Source organism: Barbus barbus, assembly GCF_936440315.1.
Source record: "Barbus barbus genome assembly, chromosome: 15".
NCBI lineage: Eukaryota > Metazoa > Chordata > Actinopteri > Cypriniformes > Cyprinidae > Barbus > Barbus barbus.
Window position 1 is genome coordinate 14,455,737 of NC_136743.1, and position 13,305 is coordinate 14,469,041.

General features: G+C 37.6%; 1 protein-coding gene across 2 annotated transcripts in view; it reads left to right on the forward strand.

Annotated features, from left to right (window-relative positions):
• LOC306881949 (catenin delta-2-like) overlaps positions 1–13,305 on the forward strand; it is a 75,544-nt gene that overhangs the window by 19,530 nt on the left and 42,709 nt on the right. For both annotated transcript variants that reach the window (XM_079436340.1, XM_079436339.1), the window contains exons 4-7: positions 264–377; positions 11,054–11,220; positions 12,245–12,785; positions 12,979–13,122. In XM_079436340.1, coding sequence (XP_079292466.1) covers positions 264–377; positions 11,054–11,220; positions 12,245–12,785; positions 12,979–13,122 — 966 coding nt within the window. The remainder of the gene's footprint in view (positions 1–263; positions 378–11,053; positions 11,221–12,244; positions 12,786–12,978; positions 13,123–13,305) is intronic.

Sequence of the window (13,305 nt, forward strand, 5' to 3'; positions counted from 1 at the left end):
AATAAATGATTTAAATATAAACTTCACATTATTGTTACATCTTTAAATTTTTAATTATAGGTGTAATTTCTAGAATGTTTTTAAAGCATTTTATTGCAACGTAACCTAACAGCAATCAAAATGTAACATTGTAAAACATTAAGCCCTTGCTGAGTAACTACCAGCTTATTGAAACTCTCATCATATGGAGCTGTTTTATTTCCTGCCGGAGGTGTTTTTATTAGCCTGCTAGATGAAGTTACCTTTCGTGTCTTTTTTCACAGATGGACAAAATATAGAGGAGGAGCTCACCACAGGTCTGGAACTTGTAGATTCCTGCATCCGATCTCTTCAAGAATCTGGTATTCTGGATTCACAGGAATTCACTGCAGGCGAAAGTAAGGAGCCCTTTTAAATGCTGGAAGTTTAAGACAATTAAGAAATTACCAAGACTGAACAATGCTAATGACTTCTAAATGTTCTGATCCTGCAGCGTTGTGATCTTAAGCTGAAATGATTGATAGTCGGGGACTATAATTGACATTCTCTGAGTGTTCTTTTACAGAAATGCATGCGTAACAGCCCATAATATGAGCTTGCAGGTGTTGCTCTGTAGAGTGTATCCACATGAGCTTGGTATATCCTCCAGCTTTTTGAAATTCATGAGTGAGACTCACTGCCTGCCTTATTATGCATGATAGTAGCTTAATGCACAAATTACAGGTTATTTCTGAACTGAGTTTTTTGGGCAACAAATTCAAGGAGGCAACAAATGTTCCAATAAAGTATGTCGAAAAGCATATTCACCTTGCTGAGAGTATCGGGCCTACCTCATCTGAACAGATTTAATATGAATATTCTGAACAGTTGATATATTTTCAAAGGCTCAGTTTTTCAGCGTTTAAAGGAGGTTGAGATATACATTAGTGTAAAAAAAGATTTCCAGATAACCTAAAAATGTGGTTCATGTGGTCACATTTCTATTAACGTTATATATTATTGTAAATATATTATATTTTAAATTATATTAACATCAAATATTACTTAAAATGACAGAATCTGCCTGATAACATAAGATTATACAAACAAAAAGTTTCTGAAGGGGTTAGATCAGGTAGAAATACACTACTGTTCAAAAGTTGATTTTATGATTTAAAAAAATATATTTTTGAAAGAAGTCTCTTGCACCAAGAGAACATTTATTTGATCAAAAATACAATAAAATCTGTAAATTTGTTAAATATTATTACAATTTATAACAACTTTTTTAAAATTTTTATTTTAAAATAATTAAGTATTTTATTCCTGTGATTGAAAAGCAGCCATAATTTCAGTCTTCAGTGTTACATGATGCTTGAGAAATCATTCTAATATGTTGAGGTTGAGCTCTAAAAACATTTCTTATTATTATCAATATGCTGAAAATAGTAGTTCTGCCTATTTTTTGTGGAAACAGCAATACATTTTTTTCAGGATAATTTGATGAACAGTAAGTTTAAAAGAAAATAATTTATTTAAAAGAGATTAGATTTAGACTTTATGCACCTTTGATCAATATAATGCATCCTTGCTAAGTAAAAGTGTTAATTTCTTCCTAGAAGTCCCAGTGAAATCTTAAGAGTTTTGTGGCTTTTAATCTATGGTCATGTACATGGACTTTTGAATAGTCAATATGCTAATGTACTTTTAAAAGTAAAAAAATAAAATATACTTTTCAAAGTACACTATACTGACATAGCCTATATTTTCTGATCATGGCTTCAGTATCTAGACTTTATGCCTATTAATTATGACAGATACACTACACATAACTTTCACTCACTCAAGCCAATGGTGTCAATTACTGATGAATCTTATCAAAACTACACATATAGTTTGACATAGCTGTAGCTAAACAAACTTAACTGCAGGAAGCTTAAACTAAAGCATCATCTAGAACATTAAATATTGAGCAAACTTCTAAATAAATCAGCATACATGGACCCTTAATATTTTTTAATGAACCATCTTACAAGACAGATAAAGTATATTTTGTATTTATTTACTCGGCTGTACTGGCTTCCACTCTCTGTAGTTGTGAGTTATAAATAGAATTCAGCTGAAATATTTATCGGCTCTGATCTAAAGATCGGCTCTGAGATAAAACCCCTCTCCCCAAACAGATATGTGACCAGCCACCTGGACATAGATTGTCCACCGCGCAACCACTCTGTATGGCAGCAAATGGCATCTTAAGATGTCTAAAATGGTTTTGTTGAGACTGGAGAAGGACCAGAAGCCTGATTATGGATTTATGAAACTTTCAGCTCTTACTGTAAATGTGCCTCTTTTTGAATCTGATAGTGGCTAAAGTGGTGATAGTTGTAACCTCCAGCCATTTTCAATAACCGCAGTCAGACAGTTTCTGATATTACTGGGTCATCTGAAATGACCCATCTGAAATGACCCAGTTATCATCTTCAGTGGTTTTGTAGTCACACTGTCACATAGTCTCAATGTCTATGTGTGTGTGTGTGTCAGTTTATGAGAAATCTTTTCATAGACTGCAAACCTTTATTGTTTTTTTTAATGTTCATATTTGCAGCCAGTTTTAAAGAGAATCAGAGATGAAAATGTAGCAAGTGAATATCACTAAAATAAGGTTGTAACACAGTTCGTAGAACGGGAAGAAGGAGGCGGGAACCGGCAAACATTTAAAGACATTAATAATAAAATTAAACAAACACAAACGTAAAGCGGCAGCCCCTCACGGACGACTGCCGCACACAAAACACAAAATAATGTCCAGGCCTGGTCCTCTCTCGTCTTCCACTGTCGTCGCTCCTCCTTTTATCCTTCTGGAGCTCCTCCGTGGGACTCGAGACTGGTGAGTGGCGCAGGTGTTGCTCATTATCATTAACTCCACCGGCCTCGCTCTGTTCTCACGGCTCTCGGCCCCGCCCCACTAACTACAAAGGTGTTTCCTAATTGTAATTCATCATACAGCATGTTGTAGCATGTAGATCTTTTGTAAACAAACATTATTGCTCTGTCAGGCCATTTCAAACTGGCACCTCTTTAAAAGATGCAACATCTTTAGGTGCTGTCAGACATCCTCAGAAGAGGAGAACCATGCTCTGACAGTGTGGCAATAAGCTTCGGTTAACATGACAAAAACCACACACCGTCATGATCGACTTTGCAGGCTGTCAGAGATTAAACAGCATGCAAACTCATCTCTGTGCATGCAGGTGATATCTGGTGCTATATAGCAGTGATTCCCAAAAAGCAATTACTTCATCACATTCCAGGGGTACAACATTTGGATTTTGCTTTGTTAATCCTGTAAAGCCCTGTTCACACCAAGAACGATAACTGTAAAGATAACTATATTAGCGTCCACACCAGTGAAAGATATTGTCTGTTTATTCTAAGCACAGGCTCGTCTGCCGCTTTAAAATCTCAAGCTTGTTATAGCAGGATAGATTCTGACTGGGTGTCAATGTTTGCTTCGTTCATCAGCTGAAAAAAAAATCGTTCTGAAAGCGATTCCAATTATATAATTTCTCTGTGCCTTTATCGTTATAGCTGTGGAGTGGACTATTCTTTTTTATACTACGGGGCCGTTGAATGCTTGAATCTGATTGGCTGACGAACGTTCTGAGGTGTGCAATTATTTTCAGGGAAACGCACGGCGAACGTAGTTCCAGGCAGCTTTCTTGACCGCATTACAGTTCCATATCACTTCGCATCGTTGTCAGCGCTGCCCTGACGATTTTATCAGTTAGCCTAGTGTAGCAACTTAAAGGCTACACATGACATTTCTCACTAGCGAGGTAATAACAGCGCTGCATCTTAAAGCAGACTTACAGTTTAGAGACGGTGCTTCAGAACACTGTTGAGGGACACACAGAGGTAGCCTAATTCATACAAGCTCTCTCTCTCTCTCTCTCTGTTTCTCTTTCTCTGTGTCTCTGTCTCTCTCGCTCTCTTTCTAATAGCTTCATTATTAACTGCATTAGTCTGCTATCAACGGCTCAAGCCTCCATTGCCAGCTTTAAAATGACGTTTTGGAACTAGCAAAAGAGTCGTTGGATGAGATGCGGAAGAAATAACCCTACTCACAATAGCGATTTAAGTAGAAAAACCGGACGAATCCCTTGAAATATATAATCTGATCGATGTCTTGAGGTGTGGCAACCGTAGTATAAGCGGAATATTATAATATTAAGAAAGATTTTTAGAACTATATCTTTATCGTTATCTTTATAGTTATCGTCCTTGGTGTGAATGGGCCTTAAAGCATAAATTATGATTTTAAAATAGGAATAACAATTATTTTGATGATTCATTTATTAATTTGTAAAAAACTAATTATTGTTAATTTAATTAAACACTGTTTACTCTTAAATGTTTACTGTTAAACATGTGCATGCTTATAGTGTACACTACTATTCAAAAGTTTGGGGGCAATAAGGTTTTTTAATGCATTAAAACATTTCTTATTATCAGTGTTGAATACTTTTGTAGAAAATGTGAAACTTCATTTGCTTCCAGGATTCTTAGCTGAATTGAAAGTTTAAAAAATTGCATTTATTTGAAATATTTTTTTTATGTAAAAGACTTTGTCACTTTTGACCAATTTAATGCATCCTTGAATGTCCATTAAGAAAATAATTTTGTAATAAATTATGAATGTATGCTATGGTATTCTATATGCTGTACTGTATGACTACAAACTTAACTTCAAACTACAAACATTTTGTTAAAATTAATATGAATACAAAATGAATGTTTCATCAACATATCAATATTTATGTTTTTTTTTTTGTAATCATACACCATTGGTCTGACCCACTTGTTCAGTGAAGTTTTGAATTTTCTTTCAGCCTTTTAAAGGGGTCATGATGCTTTTTGAAGGATCATTATTTGGTGTAACAGAATATGTTGACATGCTTTAATGTTCAAACAATACATTTATTTTTCAAATACTGTACATTATTATAGTTTCTCTATGCCCCGCCTCTCTCAAACGCATTGTTTTCTACAAAGCCCCTCCTTCCGACAAGCGCAGTCTGCTCTGATTGGCCAGCTCACACATTGCATTGTGATTGGCCGAACACCACAAGCATGTGTCGGAAATGTAACACCCCTTACCATAATCATGAGCTTCAGCTTAATATAAAGACAGTTAATAATGTCCTTAGTTTTACCATCAGTTCAAGCCCGAAAGGGGAACAGAGTCGCATGACAGATACAGTGATGATGCTTGTATATATATTTGCAGTACACAAGCCGCGGTTAAGATAGCTGACTTCACTGTGATGTGACCCTGTCTCTCTCTCTCTCTCTCTTTCTCTCTCTCTCTCTCTCTCTCTCTTTCTCTCTCTCTCACACACACACACACACACATCGCGTTACTCTACACTGTGCATAACTCCGCATTTGAACAGTCAATTAGTGATGGGAAGTTCGGATCATTTTACCGACTCGGACCTTTGAGTCTCGTTCAGCAAAATGAACGAATCTTTTTTCGAGTCATTTCGTTCATTTTAGCAAAATATAATTCAAATGTTATGTGTTACTTTCCAAACACATCTACTACTTATGCAAACGTCTATCACACTACAAACAATACAAAACTATGCTATAAGAAACAGAAAATATTACTTAATTGTTTACCTGGGTCTTTAGTCTATGATTAGCGCACCACCTCTTATCTGACAAGTGTTCGGGTTTGAGTCGTTCGTTCATCACGTGACAGCCCCATACGCTTAACCAATACAGCGTGAGCCGGAAAGAGAATTGATTAGTTCTTGATCGAGTCTCGGGTTTGAGTCGTTCGTTCTTTTGTCACGTGACGTGACAGTTTTGGACAGAGAAATTAGTTAATTTACAACCTTCCTTACAAACAGGTGCATAGTCATTATTATTATTATTATTATTATTATTAGAATTATTAGTATTATTATTTACTCTTACAGTTATGTGATGCTTTTCTGGTCTCAAATTATTGCTTTTAATTTCTGTCACATGGTTCTTTTCCATAACACCATGTGGTAAAAAAAGATAATAATGAGTTGGTTAACCTCTTCTTGCACTACACATATATCTGCACAGTTTTGTTTTATTTAACTGGTTTGCGCATCTATTCTGCCATGTGCCTTATGCCACTTTATCTCTTTTTTTATTTTTCTACAAAATAAACTGTATTTATCTGTATTTGACCGTCTACTGTCAGTGTTTAATGTTAACTGTATGCATCAAGGGTCTGAGAGTAACACAATTTCAGTTCTCTGTATGTATGTACTGTACATGTGGAAGAATTGACAAAGCAGACTTGACTTGTTATGCTTTGTTTTTATTTTATTTTTTTAGTCTAATCTTCATAAAATACAATACCTTGTTGTATTTATGTCTTTTGAGTTAACCCTTTAGATTGGACTATAGTGTTACTTACTATACTTTTGTAACATATGACACTTTAGACATTAACACTCTGTACACACTCCTGAATTGTTTTTTATTGTTTATTTTTGTGCCAGAAAAAGCTATAGCAAAGAAGATAACTATTCCAAAATGAATTTAAACTATTTAAATAAAAAATACAAGAAAATTAAAATATACTAAAGCCACAGAGCCTTAAAAACCTAAAACAAAATACTGCACAACAAGCTAGGCTTTTTTAAAATAATAAATAAAATAAATAAGCTTTAAAATAAATAACACTTTTGTGCCAAAAAAAGCTTTCTAGCTAAGAGAATAACTAATCCCAAATGAATTTAAACAATGGAAAAAAAAGAAAAAAAAATGATTTATTTATTTATATATATATATATATATATATATATATATATATATATATATATATATATATATATATATATATATTAGCACAACAAGCTAGGCCTTTTTTAAATAAATAAAAAATAAATAAGCTTTAAAATAACACTGTGGCTATATTTTAGAACATGCTTTAAGGCATGTTTGCATTCAAAAAAATGAACAGACCATTTTTATTTCTAGGAAAATGCTTATTACACATATTTTGATAATTTTATGATAATTCTTAAATATGATCCAACATACAAAAAATACAGTTTTACTTTATGGTAGCCTATTTGATATGTACTGATCCGGCAAGTGGTCACGTGACAAAAGAACGAACGACTCAAACCCGAGACTCGATCAAGAACTAATCAATTCTCTTTCCGGCTCAGGCTGCATTGGTTAAGTGTACGGGGCTGTCACGTGATGAACGAACAACTCAAACCCGAGAATGCTGTGCAATGCGCATGCGCGACTGAACGAATCACTCCCGGAGACGACTCGTTCTTCCCGAGTCACATTAAAGATTCGTTCAAAATGAACGAATCGTTCAAGAACGACCCATCACTATCTCACACACACACACACACACACATCGCGTTACTCTACACTGTGCATAACTCCGCATTTGAACAGTCAATAGAAAATACTTAAACTAATAACAAAACATACGTACAGTCGCTGATTCAGAAGTGCCAGATTGTCATAGCAAAGTCGGAATTGACCCTTTTTTTTTTTAGAAATAGCCTTTGTGCACAGACAGCCTTGTACTCTCATAGGTCCACAAAACGGTCGTCCATAAAATGTGTTGCACAAATTCGAACATTTGAGTTGTGCTGTTCTGTTGTAAACAAATCTTAACCAATGATTCCTAAGTGCATCTACTTTCGGAAGGCCAAATAAAGTGCTTTTGCTTTTGCATAGAAACACACAGCGTCTCCCTGATATGAATGCATCAGCACTACTGCGGTTACTGAAACCACGCCTTCTTTCTTTGCATGAACATTTGGGCAGCATTATGCAAATATTTCCACATCATGACATAGGCCCCGTCCACACAAAGACGGGTTTCTCTGTATACGCATACATTTTTTACCGTATAGGCGTTTCGTCCACACGAAACCAGCATTTTCGAAGAGTGAAACCGATCATTTTTGAAACCGGGTCCCAGGGTGGATAAATTTGAAAACGCCGTTTTCATGTTTTCGTGTGGACGGCGAATCCGTATATTTTCTGAAACGATGACGTCATCAGCCCACGTCTCGCCCCTAATCAGACACCGCTACGTCACATAACAGCGACAACAACAACAACAATGTCAGACTCAAGCGGCAACCTCCCGCTCCCTCTAGTGAAACCAACACGGAAGTGATTAAAACTGCAATTCATCGACTAGCCGCTGGAGGCTGGCTCCAAAAGGGAGTCAATCACATTGACTCTCCATGTTAAAATGCCCAACTTTACAGTAGAAAAAAACATGTTTACAGCCTGGTACAAAAATTTATTTTGGTCTATATAGCTAATTTTGCCCTTCGTGACAACTGTGAGGGGGGTGAATTTTTTTATAACTCATCCATTTAAATTATATTAAGCCTGAAACTTCTGCATAATTAAGGGCGTGGCCACTTGAGTGACAGGTTGATTGACGTTGCTGTCTCTATCTGCTGTCTGTTAGCCGTCACGTTACCTCAGCCGCTGAACTTGGCATCTCTGCCGTGTTTCTGCTTTTGTTTTATACAGTCTATGGCTTTTTTCGTTATTATTTCTTAAAATTATCTAATAAAATGGCTTGTTGTGCGGTTAATTGTACTAACAGACCGTCCAAGTCTACGCTCCATTTTTTCCGGTGAGTGATATTGTAATGTAATTTTATTTATTAATTTATTTATTCTTTATAATTTTATTTAAAACTTAACTACACTCCAGAATCCGACAGACTGTGATTGGCTGTAACGTTAGGCCTGTAATTAACGTTACTGGTTAAGCGTTTTCCTCCAATAGAAAACTGTTAGGCTATAATACAAACTCTGTGGCTTAGAGAATTAAAACCGATTAAAACTGTTTTTAAAAGACGAAACTCAGTGAGAACATGATTAATAAAGCATACTATATACAGACAACCAGGCACCTCAGTTCCGCCCACGTCCCGCCTCATTGCCCATTTTGGATCATCCGGGAGTGACGCGCGGTGACGCGTTGCCAAGATGGCGGCGGTCGGCTCCGCCCACTTTAGGCTTCAAAAACGCTCTTCAGAAACCTACGAGTGACGTCACGGACACTACGTCCATTTTTTTTTACAGTCTATGGTCAGACTACGTGCCTGTGTTTGTGCTGCAGAACCTACTGAGCTCATTAGTTTTATTAAAGCAAAATCTTCTGCTTTGTGTGTTAGTTTGTATTCAGCGCGCAAGGTTTACGCACATGGTCCAAGTCTTCTTCTCTGTTTTTTTGTGTATCTCTGTGGCAGAATTACAGCGCCACATATTGGTCTGGCATGTGTACTACATCGTTTTCAGTCGGTTTCAGTGATTCCGTGTGGACGCAGATATTTCCTGAGACGACTCCGTGTTTACGGAATTTGAGGTAAAAAAAAGATTGGATACGGAGAAACCCGTCTTCGTGTGGACGTAGCCATAGACATGTGGGGGCGTGTCTTAATGAGGCGTTTTAGCCCGGTCTGGATCAGCCTTCTCTTTTAGATAGAATAAATCCTTTTGTGGGAGACTTTGAGCTTTGTAACTCTGCAGATCTTATACATGCACAAACAGCTACACAACACACTTGTCACGGTCGGCCTCTTGGCTCACCACCAGAGGCCGCCAAACACATACACGCCACATGGACTTTATCTTGGACTCCATTTCCCATCATGCTCATTGATTACACTCTCACCTGTTTCCGATAACAGACGCTATTTAAGCAACTCTGATCCAGCATTCTGGGCTCCGTATTGTTAGATATTTCTGCATACAGTGCCAAGTGTTTCCCTGTTTCCAGGTTGCTAGTCCTGCCTTGTCGTGTTCCTGACCATTGGCTGTTCATGTTTTTGACCTTTTTTCCTGTTACCTGGATTTCCCTTTGCCTTGCCCATTTGGATACTGTGCTGCTGGTATATGACCTCTGCCTGTCTGACTACTTATTATATTAAAACTGCATTTGGATCCATAAGCTTCTGTCTCAATTTCACCATAACAACACTAAAGAAAAGGAAAACAAGAAATCGCATCATATTTCTAAAGCAGTTTTACTTTATTTCACTTATACTTTCATAAATGTCTCAGCCAATCAAATTAAATGCTGTTATATAGTTTCTGTAGTTTCTCAAACTGCTTCAGTTGGTGGGTAAAGCTGCTTCAGTTGTTTTTCCCCAACAGTATGTAATTTTTTAGTTTCAAAGTGAATCATGTTAAATGCGTCCAATTTAATAATGTATTATGGTCATTCTGAATGATATCCAGTATAATACAAGTTAAAAGGAACACATTTCTAGCAGTACTTGTGCCTTATTTATGTGATTGTGGGGGGTGTACTGTTAAGGACTGGGAATCACTGCTGTATGGCACAGTGTCAGGCTGCCAGTACAGGAGGGGCGTGAGAAGAGAAGGGACTGTGATTTCTGTTTGTGCTGACCCCATTTTCTTGAATGTGTGCACATTGAGTGTCTTCCAGCAGTGATTAATTATGCATGCATATTCTGTCCATCTACTCACTGTGAGGCTTGAAATAATGAGTAGTATAAAAGAAAGTAAAACAGAGAACTGTGGATGGAGGTGGGAAGACAATGAAAGAATATGAGATGAAATGGTAAAGCAATTAACCAATTTTCAGAAGGTAAAATGAGGTGAGGAGAATTATATGGACAGAGAAGAGGGTAACAAGATTTGCATCTCCTGAAGGAAATACCCGAGTTAGTAAGGCAGCAAAAGAAATAAAGTTTTATGTAAGTTTAGATTTTTGGCTTGGATTTTATGTAAATGCAATACTGCATCATGCCGCTTTTGACAAAGTCATAACTATCGCCATACTTGTATGAACGCTTTTGACAGAGTCACAAATATCGTCACACTGTAAAGGAAGATATACATGGTTAAATATATGCAAAGATTACAAGATTAATATCCATTCTATATGCAAATAGGTAGCATGAAAGACCAACTTCAAATCATTATCTCTGTTGGAAATCATTGTTAAAGTTAATCTTAAAGTTAAATTTCAAGTTAAACTGTTTTGTCTTATATATTTTTTTATATATTTTTTTCCTTCACAGGACCAGGCATCCTCTCTCAGAGTGCTTTGCAGCTCAATAATCAAGAGGGCACCTTTCCCTATCCAGTCAGTTACCATAGCAACCAGACCCTGGCCCTGGGCGACCTGTCGGCCTCCCAGCCTCCTCGCAGTGGTCAGGTGGGAGGAGCCTTACATAGCTATAATCAGGTGGGGATTCATCTCTTTGTAAAAACTCTGATTTTGACCCTTTTGTCTTAAACCGTGTGAATGAGAAAACCCTCTGGGGGGAATTCACTAAGTAGTGCGTCTGCTAATAACGCTGTTTATGTGCATGCACTGCCTTAATGTTTTTAGTGTTCTTTTTTCAGTCATGGCTTTTGCCTTATTAAAATCATCTATTAATCTAAATGTAAATTAAAAGACTAAATGCATCACATTTTAGTTGAGAGATTTGACAAATCAAACATTTTATATATTAAATAATATTTTATATATAAACATAACACTGCAAGATGCATTGACAATGTTTTTTTAAAGTGTTTGTTACTTTTGAATATGGAGCCCCATGCATGGCATGCAGAGCTCGTTCCGCATCTTAATTCAATGCCATGTTTAATTAATTTGTTCCCTCATATTAATTTAATTAAATTGTGGCCACAATGTCTATTAGAGTACAAACTAGTACCGCAATTTAACTAAAACAATGCAACAAATTAATAAGTTGTGTTTTTTCCCGCATATAATGTGCAGGCTATTCGTGTTTTAACATCAACTTTTAACAAAAACATAAAAAATATTGTCATAAAAAATATTTCAGTATTATTTTTATTGTCAAAGATTCATCAATAGTTTGATTTAATTAAAATTGTTTAATTGTAATCATGATGCACATTTTTTGTTTGGTCAAAAAACCCTTTCATTGAAAAGAATGACAGTTGCAGAATTCAAATTTGTGATGCAAATGAGGCTACAGTGTTGCGCAACAAAGCCTAAATTAAATAGAAAGGATCCTTGTTTGCACTGAAAATAATGACAGTGACTTAAATCCTCATTTGCATTTAAACTGGACTATAAACTGTTGCTGCACTGAATTACCAGTTGCAAAAAGTGGCACAAGAATTTAGTGAATTCACCCTGTTTTCCCTTGAAAATATCATGTCGGTCACCATCACTTAGCTCACAGCTTCTAGAAGAGTGAAATTTTAGCTCTTTACATGTCACTTTCCTCCAGGTGACGTCTAATCGTGTTGCCCAGCTGGCTGCCAGAGAGACAGCCGCCCGGGCCCATTCTCGAGACTCCTTTGCCCAGAGTCATGGCAGTGCATTCCACATGCCTGACGATCAGCCAGCAGCACCTGTAAACTATTCCTGCTCCACTCTACCAGCCCAGCGAGTGAGCTCTCCCTTTTCCATGCAGGCTTTGGGCTCTCCATCCAAACTGCAGAGGCTGGGCTCAGCCTCTGACATGCCCAGCTACGCCACTCTGGCGCGGGTGTCGTCGCCCAAGCAGTCCCCGAGCCGTCTGGCCAAGTCCTACAGCACCAGCTCTCCCATCAACATGGCGGTGGGAGGAGGGTCGTCCTCTTCACCGATGCACATGGCCGGACCGGGCAATGCCTCCAGCTCGTCTCCACTACACCAGCTCAGCGCTGCAGTGGGAAGCTACGCCACTCTGTCCCCTACCAAGCGTATGCTCCACACCACCGATCAATACAAGATCTCTCACGATCTGTACGCCAACGCCACCCTCCAGAGACCCGGCAGTCTGGCAGGTCAGTGCCATTTGCGGGACACAGCCTTTCCATTTGGTAGGATCACCATCAAAAACACATAAGCACTGGTCATTTTCACACTTCATCATCAGACAGATGGATCAGAATTTGACACTGTTGTTTCCAAGTGTATCTATAGCATTTTTGCTCTGGTTAATGGTGCTTGAGAATCTGCATTTTGTCCATGATGTAGGTTCCAGGGGTTCGTACAGCAGTCAGCACAGTCACCTGGGCTCGGAGCTCAGACCCCTGCAGTCTCCTGAGCACCACATCGACCCCATTTATGAGGATAGAGTCTATCAGAAAGCCCCCCTGAGGAACTTTAACCAAGGCCAGGGTAAGATAGCAGACATCAGGCTCTCTAACAATTTAATGTCAACAACAAAATCGTCTCATCTAGAACATCGTGGCTCTGGTACAGATGTGTTGAAATATGAAATAAAAGGCTTGTTTCAGCTTTCCTTTTGTTCAAAATAGAAATATTTTCCCAAGTGCCTAATTAATAGCATTGAGCCGCTAG